Raw genomic sequence first — 14,535 nt, forward strand, 5'->3', positions numbered from 1 at the left:
CACCAGTGCACTGGATTTTTCCTTTTCCTTATACTCACGCGTCTTCTATGATGATCCCGGGATCGATGAATAAGCCGGCTGGATCCCTCTTTGCTCCCTGGCTGAACTCCTGGGGCTTTCGATTACCGCCCGGAAGATAGCAGGGGGTCCAAAGGATCTTCCCAGGCAAAATGGCCTGGTGCCGGCTGAAGATTTCGGGGGCCCCGGTCAGCAACGCGGGAGAACCGCCAGCCCCACGTTGGGCTGCCAACTGTTACGGCTAAATCTGGGTGCGGGGCTACACTGCCACCCAGCTCGTCGGACTAAGTAAGTCCGCGGGTCCCTGCGGAAGAAAATGAGCTCAGCCAGAAAGGAGCAAACTGCAGAAGATCCAAGTTTATTGCGCAACAGGTTCAAGACGAGATTGAACAGCGAGAAAGGGGTGACATGGACTTTTGAAACTCCCTCCATGTCCCAGAATACAGTGCAAAATACATCCCAGTTACGTCATGAATACATTAAGGAAAGGTTGGGTTACACAGATTACATCATGAATACATTAAGGAGAGGTTGGGTTACACTGGATTAACATATGGAGGAGGGAGGGGGGAATATGCAGAGCTGGAGATATGTGCAGATAAGCGCTTCCTGAGTGCCGGTGATGGGAAGACAATGGTCCATGTATGCATAGTCTATCACCTGGCATTGCCCGGAGGAAAGGTTTGGCAGAGTGATTTGACAGTATATTGTAGCGAAGAAGGTGAAGAAGACATGCCCCCCCTTCCGTAACATAACAGAATTAAACAAACCCCAAAATGGCCACAGGAAGCATTGGTAACACACTGATAACAGGTAAGTACTCTGTTGACCATGTTGTTGGCATTTGTCTGTCTAGAGAGACAATAGAAGAGTGTGTCATCAGAGATAAATTCAAACTATTGGATAGTTACAGCACCTGCTGTGACTGCAGAGACCGATACAGGAGCGACATGTTTTGTTGCAGCTGGGGCAGATGAAGGTGCCTGGTTTTGCTGTTACAGATGCACCATGACTTTTCATCTCTCAGCTCTCACCCCCAGCGGTCATTTTTCCTCTGGTCACTGCTGTGGATGCACAACCTGACTGTTTCCAGACACTCTGGTCATCTGCAAGGAATTCCCATATGGCAGGATTAATGTTGCCAGCCTTTGTGTCACATTTGCAGACATCTTTTTAACACAGAGTTGGTCTGCCAGTAGGCCTGATGCCTGAAGCCAGCGCCCCAAAAAGCACATATTTTGGCATGCTGCCATCTTACATTCTGTGGACATTACCCAGCATAGACGACTTCCCTTGGTCAGTCTGGCTCACAGCCTTCAGGAGTTCCTGCAATAAGGTCCAAAAATATGATGGTGGCTGGAATGCGGGCCACTGAGCTTCATTGTACCTGTTATAATTATTTTAACCTGTTTGTTTGTTTGTTTAATTCAGTCCCTCTTCATGCCATTCATGCTTTTGTAACCTTTTGGCTAAACTACTGCAACACAGTCTTTGTGTGGCCGTCACTAGCAATGATTCAATAGAGTGAGACAGCCCATCTTCTGTTGCCTTCCAGGAATAATTAAAGTTGATGGTTTGGAATTATAAAGCCCTAAAGCAAGGTAGCCAACGTGATGTCCTTCAGATGTTGCTGGACCACAACTCCCATTGTCCCTGATGGTTGGCTGGGCTGGCTGGAGACAATGGGAGTTGGAGTTCAACAATATATGGCAGGCACCACACGTTTATGAATTTATGCCTTCTGAGGGTGTCTGAGCCAGCACACCTGCATGATCTCTAGTTCTCCATACCACTAAGGTGACTAGGTAAAAACAGTAATGTTACAAAAGTTGGGTGCCACCCATTCTCTCTGCCGGTTGGTAGCAAGATTCCAGGGGGTTCCAGGTGCTCACCCAGGGTCTGTGATCCTTTGGGGAATTGAGACACATTGGAGACTGTTGTAGCTTTAAGAACTATGGTTTATTCACCTCTTTACACATTCAGTCTGCCTATAGAGAGTCCAGATCTTACAGCTTGGTCATTTCGAGAGGTGCTTGTCCCCCACAGCAGTGCAGGTCTGGAGTCCAAGGCAACTCTCCCAGCCTGCCTTCAGCCAGCCTGCCCAAGATGGATCTCAGTCTCTGACCTCTCCCTTCTTCCCAGCACACCTTGCTCAAAAGACTCTCTTTTTGTGTCACCTCAAACACACACACCAATCCCATGGCAACCTCAGTTTGCCCAGGCCCAAGATTCCTCTCAGATGGGCTATCAACAGCTTTTGTCATGTTATCTATCCTGGGTGAGACCCTGACTCGGAAAGTAAGCTTTGCCAGCACTTTTCCATTGGTCTCCAATCTTCCCTTCAATCCTTCAGATAATCAAAATTCTACCATTTATTAATTTCTAGGGTTTAGGGGGAAGAGAAGAATGGAAGAGAAAGGACAGGACTGCTGCACCCTTAAGAGTTGGGCAGCAGAGGCAATTTCAGCACCTGCCATTTGCCCCTTTCCCATGCAACCAAAGTGGAGACAGTCTAGCAGCACACACACACACACACACACACACACACACACACACACACACAACAGAAATGTGTGCACCACTCAGACCCTCTCCAGGAGGAGGTGTAAGTGAATCTGCTGTATTGATCCTGAAGCAAGGGCCCCCAGCTTCAGGGTCCCCCCACTACTGCTTCCTTTTTTTAAAAAAAGGAGGCAAGCAAAAGTCTCTTGCAGAACAAGAGATACACAGGGAAATATGCAGGTGTCATTCCAACCAATGGCTTTGTGAAAAAGGATCCCACTACTGCCTTTTAGTGTTTTAACCAATGACTGAGGTCACAAATATAATTGATGTTTATGACAGTCTTCTGTGCTATAGAGAAACATCTAAAGTCACACATGCATCCATTTTTGTAGAGGGGACTTCCTGGTTAATTCTAAAAGTGGTTTCCCCCCTTGCAATTGTTGCCTCCCACTTGGACTCCATGCTTCATTAAAAAATAAAAGAAGGCAAGTCTCTAGTTCTTGTACAATGATTGCCACTCAAGATTTATTAATATAATTGCTTTAAATTATTTGAGGAGTCTTGGTCCAACATGTACTGAACTTCCTGTGGTGAGTCCCAGAGCCTAATTACATGCTACATCCAAATGCATGTAAAAGTATTTTGATACCCTCCCAAAAATGCAAACTGCTTCACAAGAAGGCGGGGAGGATGTTGCCCTGTCTGTACTGCAAAATCTCCCTCTTCACAGGATTCCAGTTATATGTTTCCACTGTGCTTAGAAGTCTGCTGGGAAAGGTAAGTAAATGGCTAAGTATTCCCTCCCCCTTGCAAACCGTCTAGTCTAAATTTCCCTCTCCAGAGGAGCTTCTCTTTTAAAAAAAAAAATGGCTTTAGGACTCTCTTACACACATCTGTAGTTAGGTGCTCAGATGAGGTTTGTTGTGTGTTTTATCTCCAGCAAATTGAATGCATGGCACATTTTAAAGAAAAGAAGAATGAATATCCTGAAGTCTGTGAAGCAGAGATTTGGGGGAGTGTTGGCCATGCAGAACAAAAGAAGCCCTTGATGACCAGTTACCTGAGTTTCCTGAGATGGTTAAGCAGGTGAAGGAGGACAGGCAGCTGGGCAGATGAATTGGAGGATTATGTATCTCAGTGTCCTTAGACACCACCTCCTACAGGTTACTTAAGCACTTCTATCTTACTTGCTGGTTTCTGAAGCCAAAAAGGCTGTAAATCCCATTTCAATCTATACTCCCACATCAGACTGTTCCTGGCTAGAAAGACTGTTAAGAGGGAAAAGACCTTGCATGCACATGCATCCTCCCCTCTTCATTCCAACTAAACATCCATCTGACTGTCTTGGTGGATTTCCTGCCTGAAGCACAGGAAAGTATCTTCCTCTCCTGCTGTCAGGCCAGACATTGCCTTGTCAGATTTTGTTAGTTTAATTCAAGTGTGGGCTTGTTCGGGTTCTGCACACAGCCAAACAAGCATTAGAGCTGGAATGAAACTTGTGCACAAAGAAACCGCCAGCTTCCCTGGACTGGGAGGAGAGGTGTGTGCTGTCAGGGGCGGGCAAGGAGTGGCTCACAGACCGATGGGAGCAAAGTGGAGTTGCCAACTCACCAGAAAAATAACTGGCTTGTGTCTTTAACAGCAGCATGTGGTGTAGACATCCACAGGTGGTGCTTTTCATAGTATGGAGATAAGCCTTAGATTACAACTGCTAACATTTGTTGCTAGTTGTTGTTAAAGGCAAAGGACATCAAAAATAATAAAAGCTGGCAACAGTAGAGCAGAAACATGAAGTCTGAGTTTACTCAAAAATAAGTCCAATTAAATGGGATGTTCCCAAGCAAACAGAGACCTCTTGCAGTCCAAACCTAGGCACCTATACTCCCAAGATCTGGCCTTTTGAGTGGTGGCTCCCCACTTGCGGAATGCTTTCCCAGGGAGGGAGGCAAGCCTTTACCTGTTTTTAGGCACCAGGCAAAGACTTGTATCTTTACCCAGTTTATACTTTAATTTGAAGGGTAGCATTCAGGCCTCTTTCTGTGGGATCAGTAAGTCCTCATGTGTTTTATCTGTTCTGCTATGTTTTTAGATTTTTATTGGATGAATGTTCTTAGCTGGTTGTCACTTTTTGGTTCGTCTGTGAGAAAAGTGACCAGCAAATACAATAATAAGTAAGCAAGTGTGTACGAAGATTGCAGCCTTGGCACCATGGCTCTCCATCTCCACCTGTACTAATGCTTCCAAATGGGGGGTAATGAGGACCCTTAAAGGGGTTGCGCCTTGCCTCAAGACAGTCGTTTCCCTTAAACTGTTTCTACAGTCACAGCAGTAACCCTTCAGCGGTTTGACTACACCTGTGAAGGTGCACTCTTCCCTTGTCCCTTGAGACAGGCATTTGCTGACATGAGGCAGGAAAAAATATAGCTAGAAAACATGCAAACAGAGATAGCAGGGTTGCCACATTGTTATTTGACACTGCTCCTGTGTCAAGTTTGACCCACAGACATTAGCAAGTGACCATTCAACATCTTTATCAACGACTTGGATGATGGACTCAAGGGCATCCTGATCAAATTTACAGATGACACCAAACTGGGAGGGGTGGCTAACACCCCAGAGGACAGGATCACACTTCAAAACGACCTTGACAGATTAGAGAACTGGGCCAAAACAAACAAGATGAACTTTAACAGGGAGAAATGTAAAGTATTGCACTTGGGCAAAAAAAAATGAGAGGTACAAATACAAGATGGGTGACACCTGGCTTGAGAGCAGTACATGTGAAAAGGATCTAGGAGTCTTGGTTGACCACAAACTTGACATGAGCCAACAGTGTGACGCGGCAGCTAAAAAAGCCAATGCAATTCTGGGCTGCATCAATAGGAGTATAGCATCTAGATCAAGGGAAGTAATAGTGCCACTGTATTCTGCTCTGGTCAGACCTCACCTGGAGTACTGTGTCCAGTTCTGGGCACCACAGTTCAAGAAGGACACTGACAAACTGGAACGTGTCCAGAGGAGGGCAACCAAAATGGTCAAAGGCCTGGAAACGATGCCTTATGAGGAACTGCTAAGGGAGCTGGGCATGTTTAGCCCGGAGAAGAGGAGGTTAAGGGGTGATATGATAGCCATGTTCAAATATATAAAAGGATGTCATATGGAGGAGGGAGAAAGGTTGTTTTCTGCTGCTCCAGAGAAGTGGACACGGAGCAATGGATCCAAACTACAAGAAAGAAGATTCCACCTAAACATTAGGAAGAACTTCCTGACAGTAAGAGCAGTTCGACAGTGGAATTTGCTGCCAAGGAGTGTGGTGGAGTCTCCTTCTTTGGAGGTCTTTAAGCAGAGGCTTGACAACCATATGTCAGGAGTGCTCTGATGGTGTTTCCTGCTTGGCAGGGGGTTGGACTCGATGGCCCTTGTGGTCTATTCCAACTCTATGATTCTATGATTCTCTGTTTATCCGCATGCATGGAAAGTGCCATGAATTCTGCCATTTTCTGTAGCCCAAGCTGCCTTTAGCACAGGAGCAAGAAAAATATTTTTCTTGGTTAGTTGGCAACCTCTGAAATAGAAAGTAGTCTGAAGATGGGTCTCATTTTGCAAGCTGGACTTAGTGGTTGAGCTCTAAATGAGAAGCCTAACCCAACATGCCATGAGCACTGCAGTGACTCCACAGATACCCAGTGTTATCTGCATCTCAACATAAAGATGCTGTGAAGACAGTGGTCTGAATGGTGCAGCAGAAATGCTTCCTTTGCCTTTTGTCCCTTTGAATGTGTAGCAAAAGCTAGTTTTTTTAACCCCAATTAACTGCTGGCAGAATGCTTCCGCTATGTGCTTCCTGCCCAGCTTGGCTGGCTTTGACTTATTTAGCCCACAGAATATTTAACAGGAGGTGAAAACAACAAGGCCAACATGCCATCCAAGCCTTTGATCACAACTTGTAGTCACCAGTGAATTTCTTCCTGTCTTTGTTGGCACACGGACCTCTCTCTCTCCAAAGGCAGCTGTGAGTAGAGCCTCAATCAGCCACCAGGAGGCAGGAAAATAAAGTCAGCCTCTTGAACCAAATAGTCTGGGTGGAGGCAGCATTCAGTCCCTCCCTCTCTTTCTCAGAAGTAATGACTGAACATCTTCAGCAAGTTATGAGATGGCTATACTGTGAGTCCTGTAACTCTCAAATGTAACCCACAAGGTCAGTACAATGATACCTTCACTGGGACAAATCAGTATCTACAAACGGCATATAAGCTTGCACAAAAAATGTTTCTGAGCTAAAGCCCTTGGCTGCTGTGTATTTTCAGTCTTAAGAAGGCAGGTAACAGGAAGAGACTTTTGCAGACTTGACTGGCCCTGAGCAAATCACAACAGACCTTCAGTGTGGGTTTGAGCAGACCCCCACCTCCAAGCACTAGACATTATCCTTCCTTCTGGCAATGTTCATAAGAAACAAGGAGGAGGAGATTACTTACCACTCTCTGTACCGACAGAGACCCACTACAGGTGAACCTCTTTCTGCCATGTTTCTTCATTGGTAATTTTAATATTTCTTGTAGAAATATTAGTACAATTAAGCAGTATATAAATTTGTTGGTTAAATAAAAGTAAAAATGCATCCGTTGAAATTCTGCTCACTAAAAGCATGGGCATAGGAAATAAAAAGCAGCTGATGAGACTTGCATAGCGCATCATGCCAGTCTTTAAACTAAAATGTTTAAAAACTAAAATGTTTAAACTAAAATGCCTTCTAGGCAAAATTATCTGTCTGTTTGCAGCCAAAAGTGAAAGCTTTGAAAAGCAACAGTTCTGTCAATAGGCGATAAAAGGAATTGAAAGTGAGAGGAATTTATAATATGGCGGTTGCCCACATTCCTAATCCCAAAAGTTGCAAACCTAAATACACACAAGGTCAAAAGCTGCAAGACTCACATCACCCCCTTTTCTCTAACTGACCATCCCAATAGTCTCCCAGTGTTTTGTAACTCCCCCCCCCCCTTTCCAGGAGGTACAGCTTTCCCTCACTTCTTCTGCCTCAATCAAGTCTGGCGAGGGTTTACCAGGGCTTAGTATGTCTAGAAAAAGAACAAAAGTACCCCAGGTCATGTGCAGAGTGCATTCCATCACCTATAATAAATCAGTGAGGGAGTATGGCTTGCAACCAAGCATAAGCTCCGGCACCCATTCACCTTGGTTCTTAAACTATGGCATCTTCTTTCTTCCTCTCCATACTCTATAAAAACCTATAAAGTTTCCAGACCACTTCATGCATCAGATGAAAGGGATAACTCAAGGGATGGTCTAGGCTGCGATGGGTGTTGTTTTTGGCCACTCTAGGCAAGTTCAAATACTTCCCTCCACTCTCCCTCATCTAATGGCATGCTGAGCCACAGAATAACATCACATGACCAAGAGTTGACCAAAATGCTATGTTCACATGTTCATTTTAAATGCCTGTCCTGGCTTTATTTCCTCCCATCCCTTTACATTTCCACCTCAGTGGCAGGCCGCCAAGGGAGATCAAGAGGCTCTTGAGTGCGTCCCCTGGAATGCAAAGGATGTGGCCCATCTGGTGAGCTTCTGGAAGCTTCAGTCAGAAGTGTAGGTGGTGGCTCTCTCGCCAAGTGCTTGTCCAAATTGGTGTTCTTTCTTTCTTTCTTTCTTTCTTTCTTTCTTTCTTTCTTTCTTTCTTTCTTTTGTTATTTGCAGGACTATTTCTGCAGCATGTTGTTGATGTAATGCTGTTGGCATTGCCTCAAGAGACAATGGAATGTGCCTGCAATTCTAACCCCACTTACAGAGGAGCATGCCCAATTGAATTCAGCGGGTCTTACTTCTGAGCAGACATGTATGGGATTTGACTGGTAGACATTTTAACAGCAAACGTCCCTTAAATTTTGGCTGTGATAAGAAATAAAGTCTTCAGGGTGACATGGGAATCCTGAGGAATCCTTTAGCAGTAACGGATTAATAGGGTTCTGCTCTTCAACAGCTGCATTAAGTGAAGACTGTGAGATACTCAGAGATTGTTCTTAGGTGCTGCAGTTTTTAAATGATGTGTACAGCCCCAGAAATGATTTCAGTGAAGGGTGGCCTAAAAAGGTCAAATGAGGAAGATGTATGGTTCAAATGCAGTTGAAGGACTGGTTGGTGAAACGCTTGGAATTCTTTTCTGATTTGTTAGCTGAGGGTGAATATGGACAGGGCAGGAAAGACAACAGGCAGCTGCTGGAGGAAGCTTGTGTTTTGAAATAAGCCACACACACCCCCGCCTCCCCCCTGGGCCACATGGAGGCGAAGCTGCGGCGCCCCCGTTGCTGGTGATTCCACTGGGGCAGAAGGAGGACAGGGGAGCAACTCTTTCCCATGCGGGGCTGCCTGGGTGAAAACCAGACCATGTGGGACGGAGATGCTCCCCGCTAGGGTCCCCCCCCCCCCAAGGAAAAAGGCAGCTGCCCGCCCCCTCCTGTCCGGCCAGCGCCTCTCCTGCGCGGGCGGGGCAGCTGCTAATTGGGCGCAGCTGGGCGGGCGCGGAGCCCTTGAAAGGCGCGCGGGGCGCGGCGGGTCGGGGACGCCTTGCTAGTCCGGCAAGATGGGGAGCTGGAGCCCCGCGGCCAGGTGAGTCGGCGGGGGGGGGCAGGTGAGAGAGAGGGGCGCTTCTGGTACTGGAATGAGCGGCCAGCAAGGTTTCCTGCGCGGGGGCCGCCCGGTGCAAACTCCCCTCCACGGATAAAGGAGGTTTCCTGGCTGTAGGGCTGCCCCCAGGAGTCCCGTTGCCTTCCGCACCCCCGCTGCTTCTGCTCGGGGCAGCCACGGCTAGTCGGTTCAGACAGACAGAAGCGTTTTTGTTAAAGCGAGACTCCCTGGCCAGGCATGCGATGCTATTATGTACATCTGACTTCACTGGTTTTCTAGCCTGCTCTTTCTTAAAGTCGTCTTGATTTCTATGTTTTCACTAGGTTTTTCACTTATGGAAACTGTTCTGATATATTTGTGATTAAGCTGCAAATAACTCTTGCAGGTCAGGCGCTACAGCCTCCATACACCTGTGGTCTCCAACCATCGCAGGGCGCTCTGCCTTCTCTCCCTCTCCACTATTGGCAGCCTCTGGTGGCTGCCTCGCCTTGCCTAATGGCTGGGCCACTGGCTAAGGCTCAGGCTTCTCGTGGGTATGTGTAGCAACTGGGGTGTGGAGAGTGTCCTAGCCTGGAATACCTTAGGCTTCTCTACTCCACAGACTATGTTTTCCTCCCAGCTGGCTGCTCTTTTCACACCCTCCCACCCCAGACTCCCCAACCCCAAGAGAAAGAGGAGACAGCCCATTGGGCATGCTCCAGATTAATGGAAACCTTGTTAGCAAAGATGCCTGAGCAAAACTCTTCCAGATTTGGAAGCCATCTTGGGATTCATCTAGTCAATGCCCTCTGCTCAGTTCAGGAAACTTGCAGCTAGTATCCCTGGCAGGTGGTTGCCAAGCCTCTACTCAGTGCCAGATTTAGGGCAGTGTGGGTGGTTCCTTTGCACAGGACACCAAGCCAAGGAGACACACAAGAACAACAACAAAAACAACCAAAAAAACCTTTGTTTATATGGGGACCAACTCAAAATTAGGCCCCAGCCAGACAGGCAATTGAGTTGCCACAATTATGATGTAGTGCACTTGAGAGCATGCACAGAGCATGTGAGAGCAAGGATGTCATGAAAATAATATTTAGGGGGGTGCCAGAATTTGCCCTCCCTCAGGGCGCCATATTACCAAAGTCTGCCCCTGCTGTGCTTAAGTACTTCCAGTGAAGGAGATGTTGCCATCTTATGAAAGACTGTTGAATGGCTCTTGCTGTTAAGCACATCTCCAAACATGTAGCTGAAAACTGTTCCCTTGCTACTTCTGCGCCTATGGTTTTGCTTCTACCCTTCTGGAGCAACAGTAAAGATGCAGAACCATATGTGGTGTTATCTCCCTTTGGCTCCCCCACTCTTGTTCCGTGTTTTGCCAGGTTTCTAATAGCTGAGGCAGTTTAAGATTAAATTACAAGAAAAGAAAAGAAAATAGTGACAGTCTGGGAGCAAGCTAGGAAAGGCTGACCTCCCTCTGGCTCCCCCTGTTTGCATGCAGCGCCAACCATTGTTCCATGATTCTCTTTTCAGGTTGCTGCTTCTTGGCTTTCTGGCTCCTGGAGTGTGCTTTCAATTTGTTCCTGTAACAGGTAAAAACCACTTGGCTAGGTGAATATAATGCCTAATGTGTTTTTCAAAGCTTTTGCATGCCCTTGATTTCCTTCTTGTTGTGAACAGTCTGTTAATAGGGAAGGAAGAAGGGTACATCATTTTCCTCTTTAAAGAAGGTGTGTCCCACTCTTGAACTGCTTATTCATGCAAAGTAAACAGGACAGGAGTTGGCGGCTCGGCCCTTTTCCTTTTTTTTTTTTTAATTTAATTTTTATTAGTTTCAATTCATTATACAACACCAAACATTAAAGCAACAAAAAAGACAAACAAAACACAAGAAAACAACAAAAAAGAAGAAAAACATTACATAACATAAAACACCAACAAGTTAAACTTACAATAACTAAATAACTAAATCACACAACAATAATTGACTTCCCTTCAACTCGGCTTTGGAATATGTTACAAAAGGTTTCCTATCTGCAGTTTCGTTTTCTTAAAACTCTTTGCGTCGCAAGCGTTATATCGAGCCTACTGTGATTTTTAAATTTTTTACATCTGTTTCAATATATGTCATAAATTTATTCCATTCATTATTAAACTTTGTACCTTTTTGGTTTCTTATTTTCTGTGTCATTTTTGCCAATTCTATATAGTCAAATAATTATCCCCAGAAGGAAGGCCTCGGGTTTTTGTGTGAAGGTATATTTAAATATTTTTTTTAGTTCATTGTAAATAGATTCCCAAAACTTTCTAATTACCTCACAAGACCACCACATGTGGTAAAAATTGCCTTCTTTAATCTTGCATTTCCAGCATAGTTTGTCTCCGTTTTTATACATTTTTTCTAATTTTACCGGCGTGATGTACCACCTGTACATCATTTTATTCATGTTCTCTCTAAATGTTGTACATGCCGAAAATTTCATACCTTTATTCCAAAGTTTCTTCCACTTATCAAACTCTGTGTTGTATCCAAAGTCTATCGCCCATTTCACCATTACTACTTTTATTTCTTCATCTTTGGTGTCCCATTCAAGCAACTGGCTGTACATTTTTGATAGGAGTTTTGATTTGTTTTCGAATATTTCTACCTGGAATCTGGATTTTTTTTCGTTCATCCCATTCTTTTTATCTTCAGTCCACATAGCATTGATTTGATGAAATTGGATCCAGCCTGTCAATTTATTTTTTATCTCCTCATATGGCCTAATCTTCCATCCATTTTCTGTGTTTACTAGCAAATCTTCATAAGTCCATCTTTCTCCTTCAATATTTATTTTTTTTATTGTTAAGATGTCGATAGGTGATAACCACCAAGGGGTATTTCTTTCCAATAATTTTTTGTTTCTCTCCCATACTTCCAACAGCAGCCCTCTAATAATATGATTAGAGAATCCTTTGTGGACCTTTTCCTTATTACGCCATAAATAAGCGTGCCAACCAAATCTTATGTTGAAGCCTTCTAAATCTAATAGATCTGTGTTTTTGATGACAATCCAGTCTTTAACCCAGCAAAGGCACAAGGCTTCATAATACAACTTCAAATTTGGAACCGCAAATCCTCCCCTATCTCTTTGATCTGTGAGTAATTTGAATCTAATTCTTGGCCTTTCCCATTGCCAAATAAATTTAGAGAGTACTTTCTGCCAATCTTTAAATACTGAGGTTCCCCTGATTATCGGTATATTTTGAAATAAGAACAGCAATTTTGGTAATAAACTCATCTTTATTGCCGCCATTCTTCCCGACCAAGAGAGTTTTATTCTGTTCCATGTATCCAGGTCCGTCCTTATTTCTATCCATGTGTTTGTGTAGTTATCTTCCATTAAATTTATATTCTTCATCGTTAGCCAAATTCCGAGGTATTTTACTTTTTTGGTTACTTTGATCCCGGTTTGTAATTCAAGATGGTTTTTTACCTCTTCTGTCATATTTTTAGTCATCATTTTAGTTTTTGTTCTATTTAGTTTAAAGCCGGATAACTTTCCATATTCTTCTAGCAAATCTAACACTTTACCGACACTTTTTTTGGATCTTCCAGCGACAACATAAGATCATCGGCATATGCTTTCAATTTATATTCTTTCACTCCAATTCTTATTCCACGTATCTCTGAAGTTTTCCTTATCTTATTTGTAATTATTTCTAACACCATAATAAACAGAAGAGGTGACAGAGGGCACCCCTGTCTTGTACCCTTCGAAATTTCAAAGGATTCTGTTAAGTTATTATTAATAATTAATTTAGCACTTTGTTGTGAATAAATTGCTTTTATTCCTTCCAGGAATGTGCCCTCTATCCCTGTCATTTCCAAACATTTTATTAGAAAATTCCAGGATACATTGTCAAAAGCCTTTTCGGCGTCAATGAACATTAATACCGCGGGGATCTCATTTTTGCATTCTAGGTATTCAATAAGGTTTATTATATGTCTTATGTTGTCTTTTATTTGCCTGTTAGGTAAGAAACCGGCTTGATCATTATGAATGAATTTTTAAGCACTTTTTAAGTCGACTCGCCATTACATCTGCAAAGATCTTATCATTATTTAATAATGAAATCGGTCTGTAGTTCTTAATGTTAAGTTTATCCGAGTCAGGTTTAGGTATTAGCATAATGTATGCTTCTTTCCAGGACGCTGGTATTCTTCCTCCTCTTAAAATCTCATTCATTACTTCACAAAGCACCGGTGTTAAGAGTTCTTCTAGGACTTTGTAATACCTGGCCGATAAGCCATCTGGCCCCAGAGCTTTCCCCAGTTTCATCTTCTTTATCGCCTCTTGGATTTCCTCTACTTTTATGGGTTTATTTAATAGACTTCTTTCCTCCTCCGATAGACTGTTGATTCTGTTTTCTTCTAGATATTTTTCTATTTCTGTTACATCCTCCTCTTCTCTTTTATATAGATTTTCATAGAATTTAAGGAAGCTCTTTTTTATTTCATTTGGATCCTCCAAGACTTGTTCTTCTACTTTTACTTTATTGATCACATTTTGTTTTCTCCTTTTTCTTAATTGCCATGCCAGGAATTTTCCAGTTTTATTTGCAGACTCGAAATTTTTTTGTTTCATTAACTTAATTCCCCATGCCACCTCTTAATTTATTAATATTGAATATTGTGTTTGTAACATCTTATACAGTTGTTTATTTCTTTCATCATTCGGTTTCTCTATCAGGTTCTTTTCGCACTCTCTTAGTTGGGTAATTAACTCTTCTTTTTTTTGTTCTCTCACCTTTTTTCTATACGTAACTATTTTGTTGTATCAAAAAACCTCTTAGCACTGCCTTGCTAGCATCCCAGACTACATCCATATTTGTTTCTTTATTAATGTTTAGATCAAAGTAGTCTTTCAAAGTGTTTTTAGCCTTTTCAATCACCTCCTCTTTTTCAAATAAATGATCATTCATTCTCCATCTGTACATACCCTGGGTCTCCCATTTTAAATGTAACATTATTGAGCAATGATCAGATAGTGTTCTGGGCTGTATCTCACATTTCGACACTCTTATTGTTAATTCTCTTGAGATCCAAATCTGATCCAGCCTGCTCCAACTCTGATGTGGCTCTGAAAAGTGGGTGAATTGTTTTGTCGTGGGGTTTTTATGTCTCCATATGTCTATTAAATCTAAGTTTTCTTCAAGGTTGTTAAACGATCTTGGAAGTTTTCCTTGATTTAAATTCTTCCTTTTCATGCTTCTGTCTAGTTCTGGTATAGGCACTCCATTTAGATCTCCAAGTAAAACCAATTTATTATTCTCTAGATCCAGTAAAACTTGTTCCAGTTTCTTAAAAAACTCTGTTTTGTTTGTATTTGGCGCATAGACCGTTACCACATTGAG

The 14,535-nt window shown here is 43.3% G+C and overlaps 1 protein-coding gene across 4 annotated transcripts in view; it reads left to right on the forward strand.

The window, feature by feature from the left end:
• Positions 1–8,814: 8,814 nt before the first annotated feature.
• Positions 8,815–14,535, forward strand: part of LOC114587877 (zona pellucida sperm-binding protein 2-like) — a 39,426-nt gene continuing 33,705 nt past the window's right edge. For 3 of the 4 annotated variants that reach the window (XM_028712724.2, XM_028712725.2, XM_028712727.2), the window contains exons 1-2: positions 8,815–9,141; positions 10,672–10,730. In XM_028712724.2, coding sequence (XP_028568557.2) covers positions 9,116–9,141; positions 10,672–10,730 — 85 coding nt within the window. In that variant the 5' untranslated portion in view covers positions 8,815–9,115. Of the gene's footprint in view, positions 9,142–10,671; positions 10,731–14,535 lie in introns of those variants that run through there. The other variant, XM_077921078.1, reaches the window with a different exon arrangement.

Source organism: Podarcis muralis, chromosome 17, assembly GCF_964188315.1.
Source record: "Podarcis muralis chromosome 17, rPodMur119.hap1.1, whole genome shotgun sequence".
In the NCBI taxonomy this organism is placed as follows: domain Eukaryota; kingdom Metazoa; phylum Chordata; class Lepidosauria; order Squamata; family Lacertidae; genus Podarcis; species Podarcis muralis.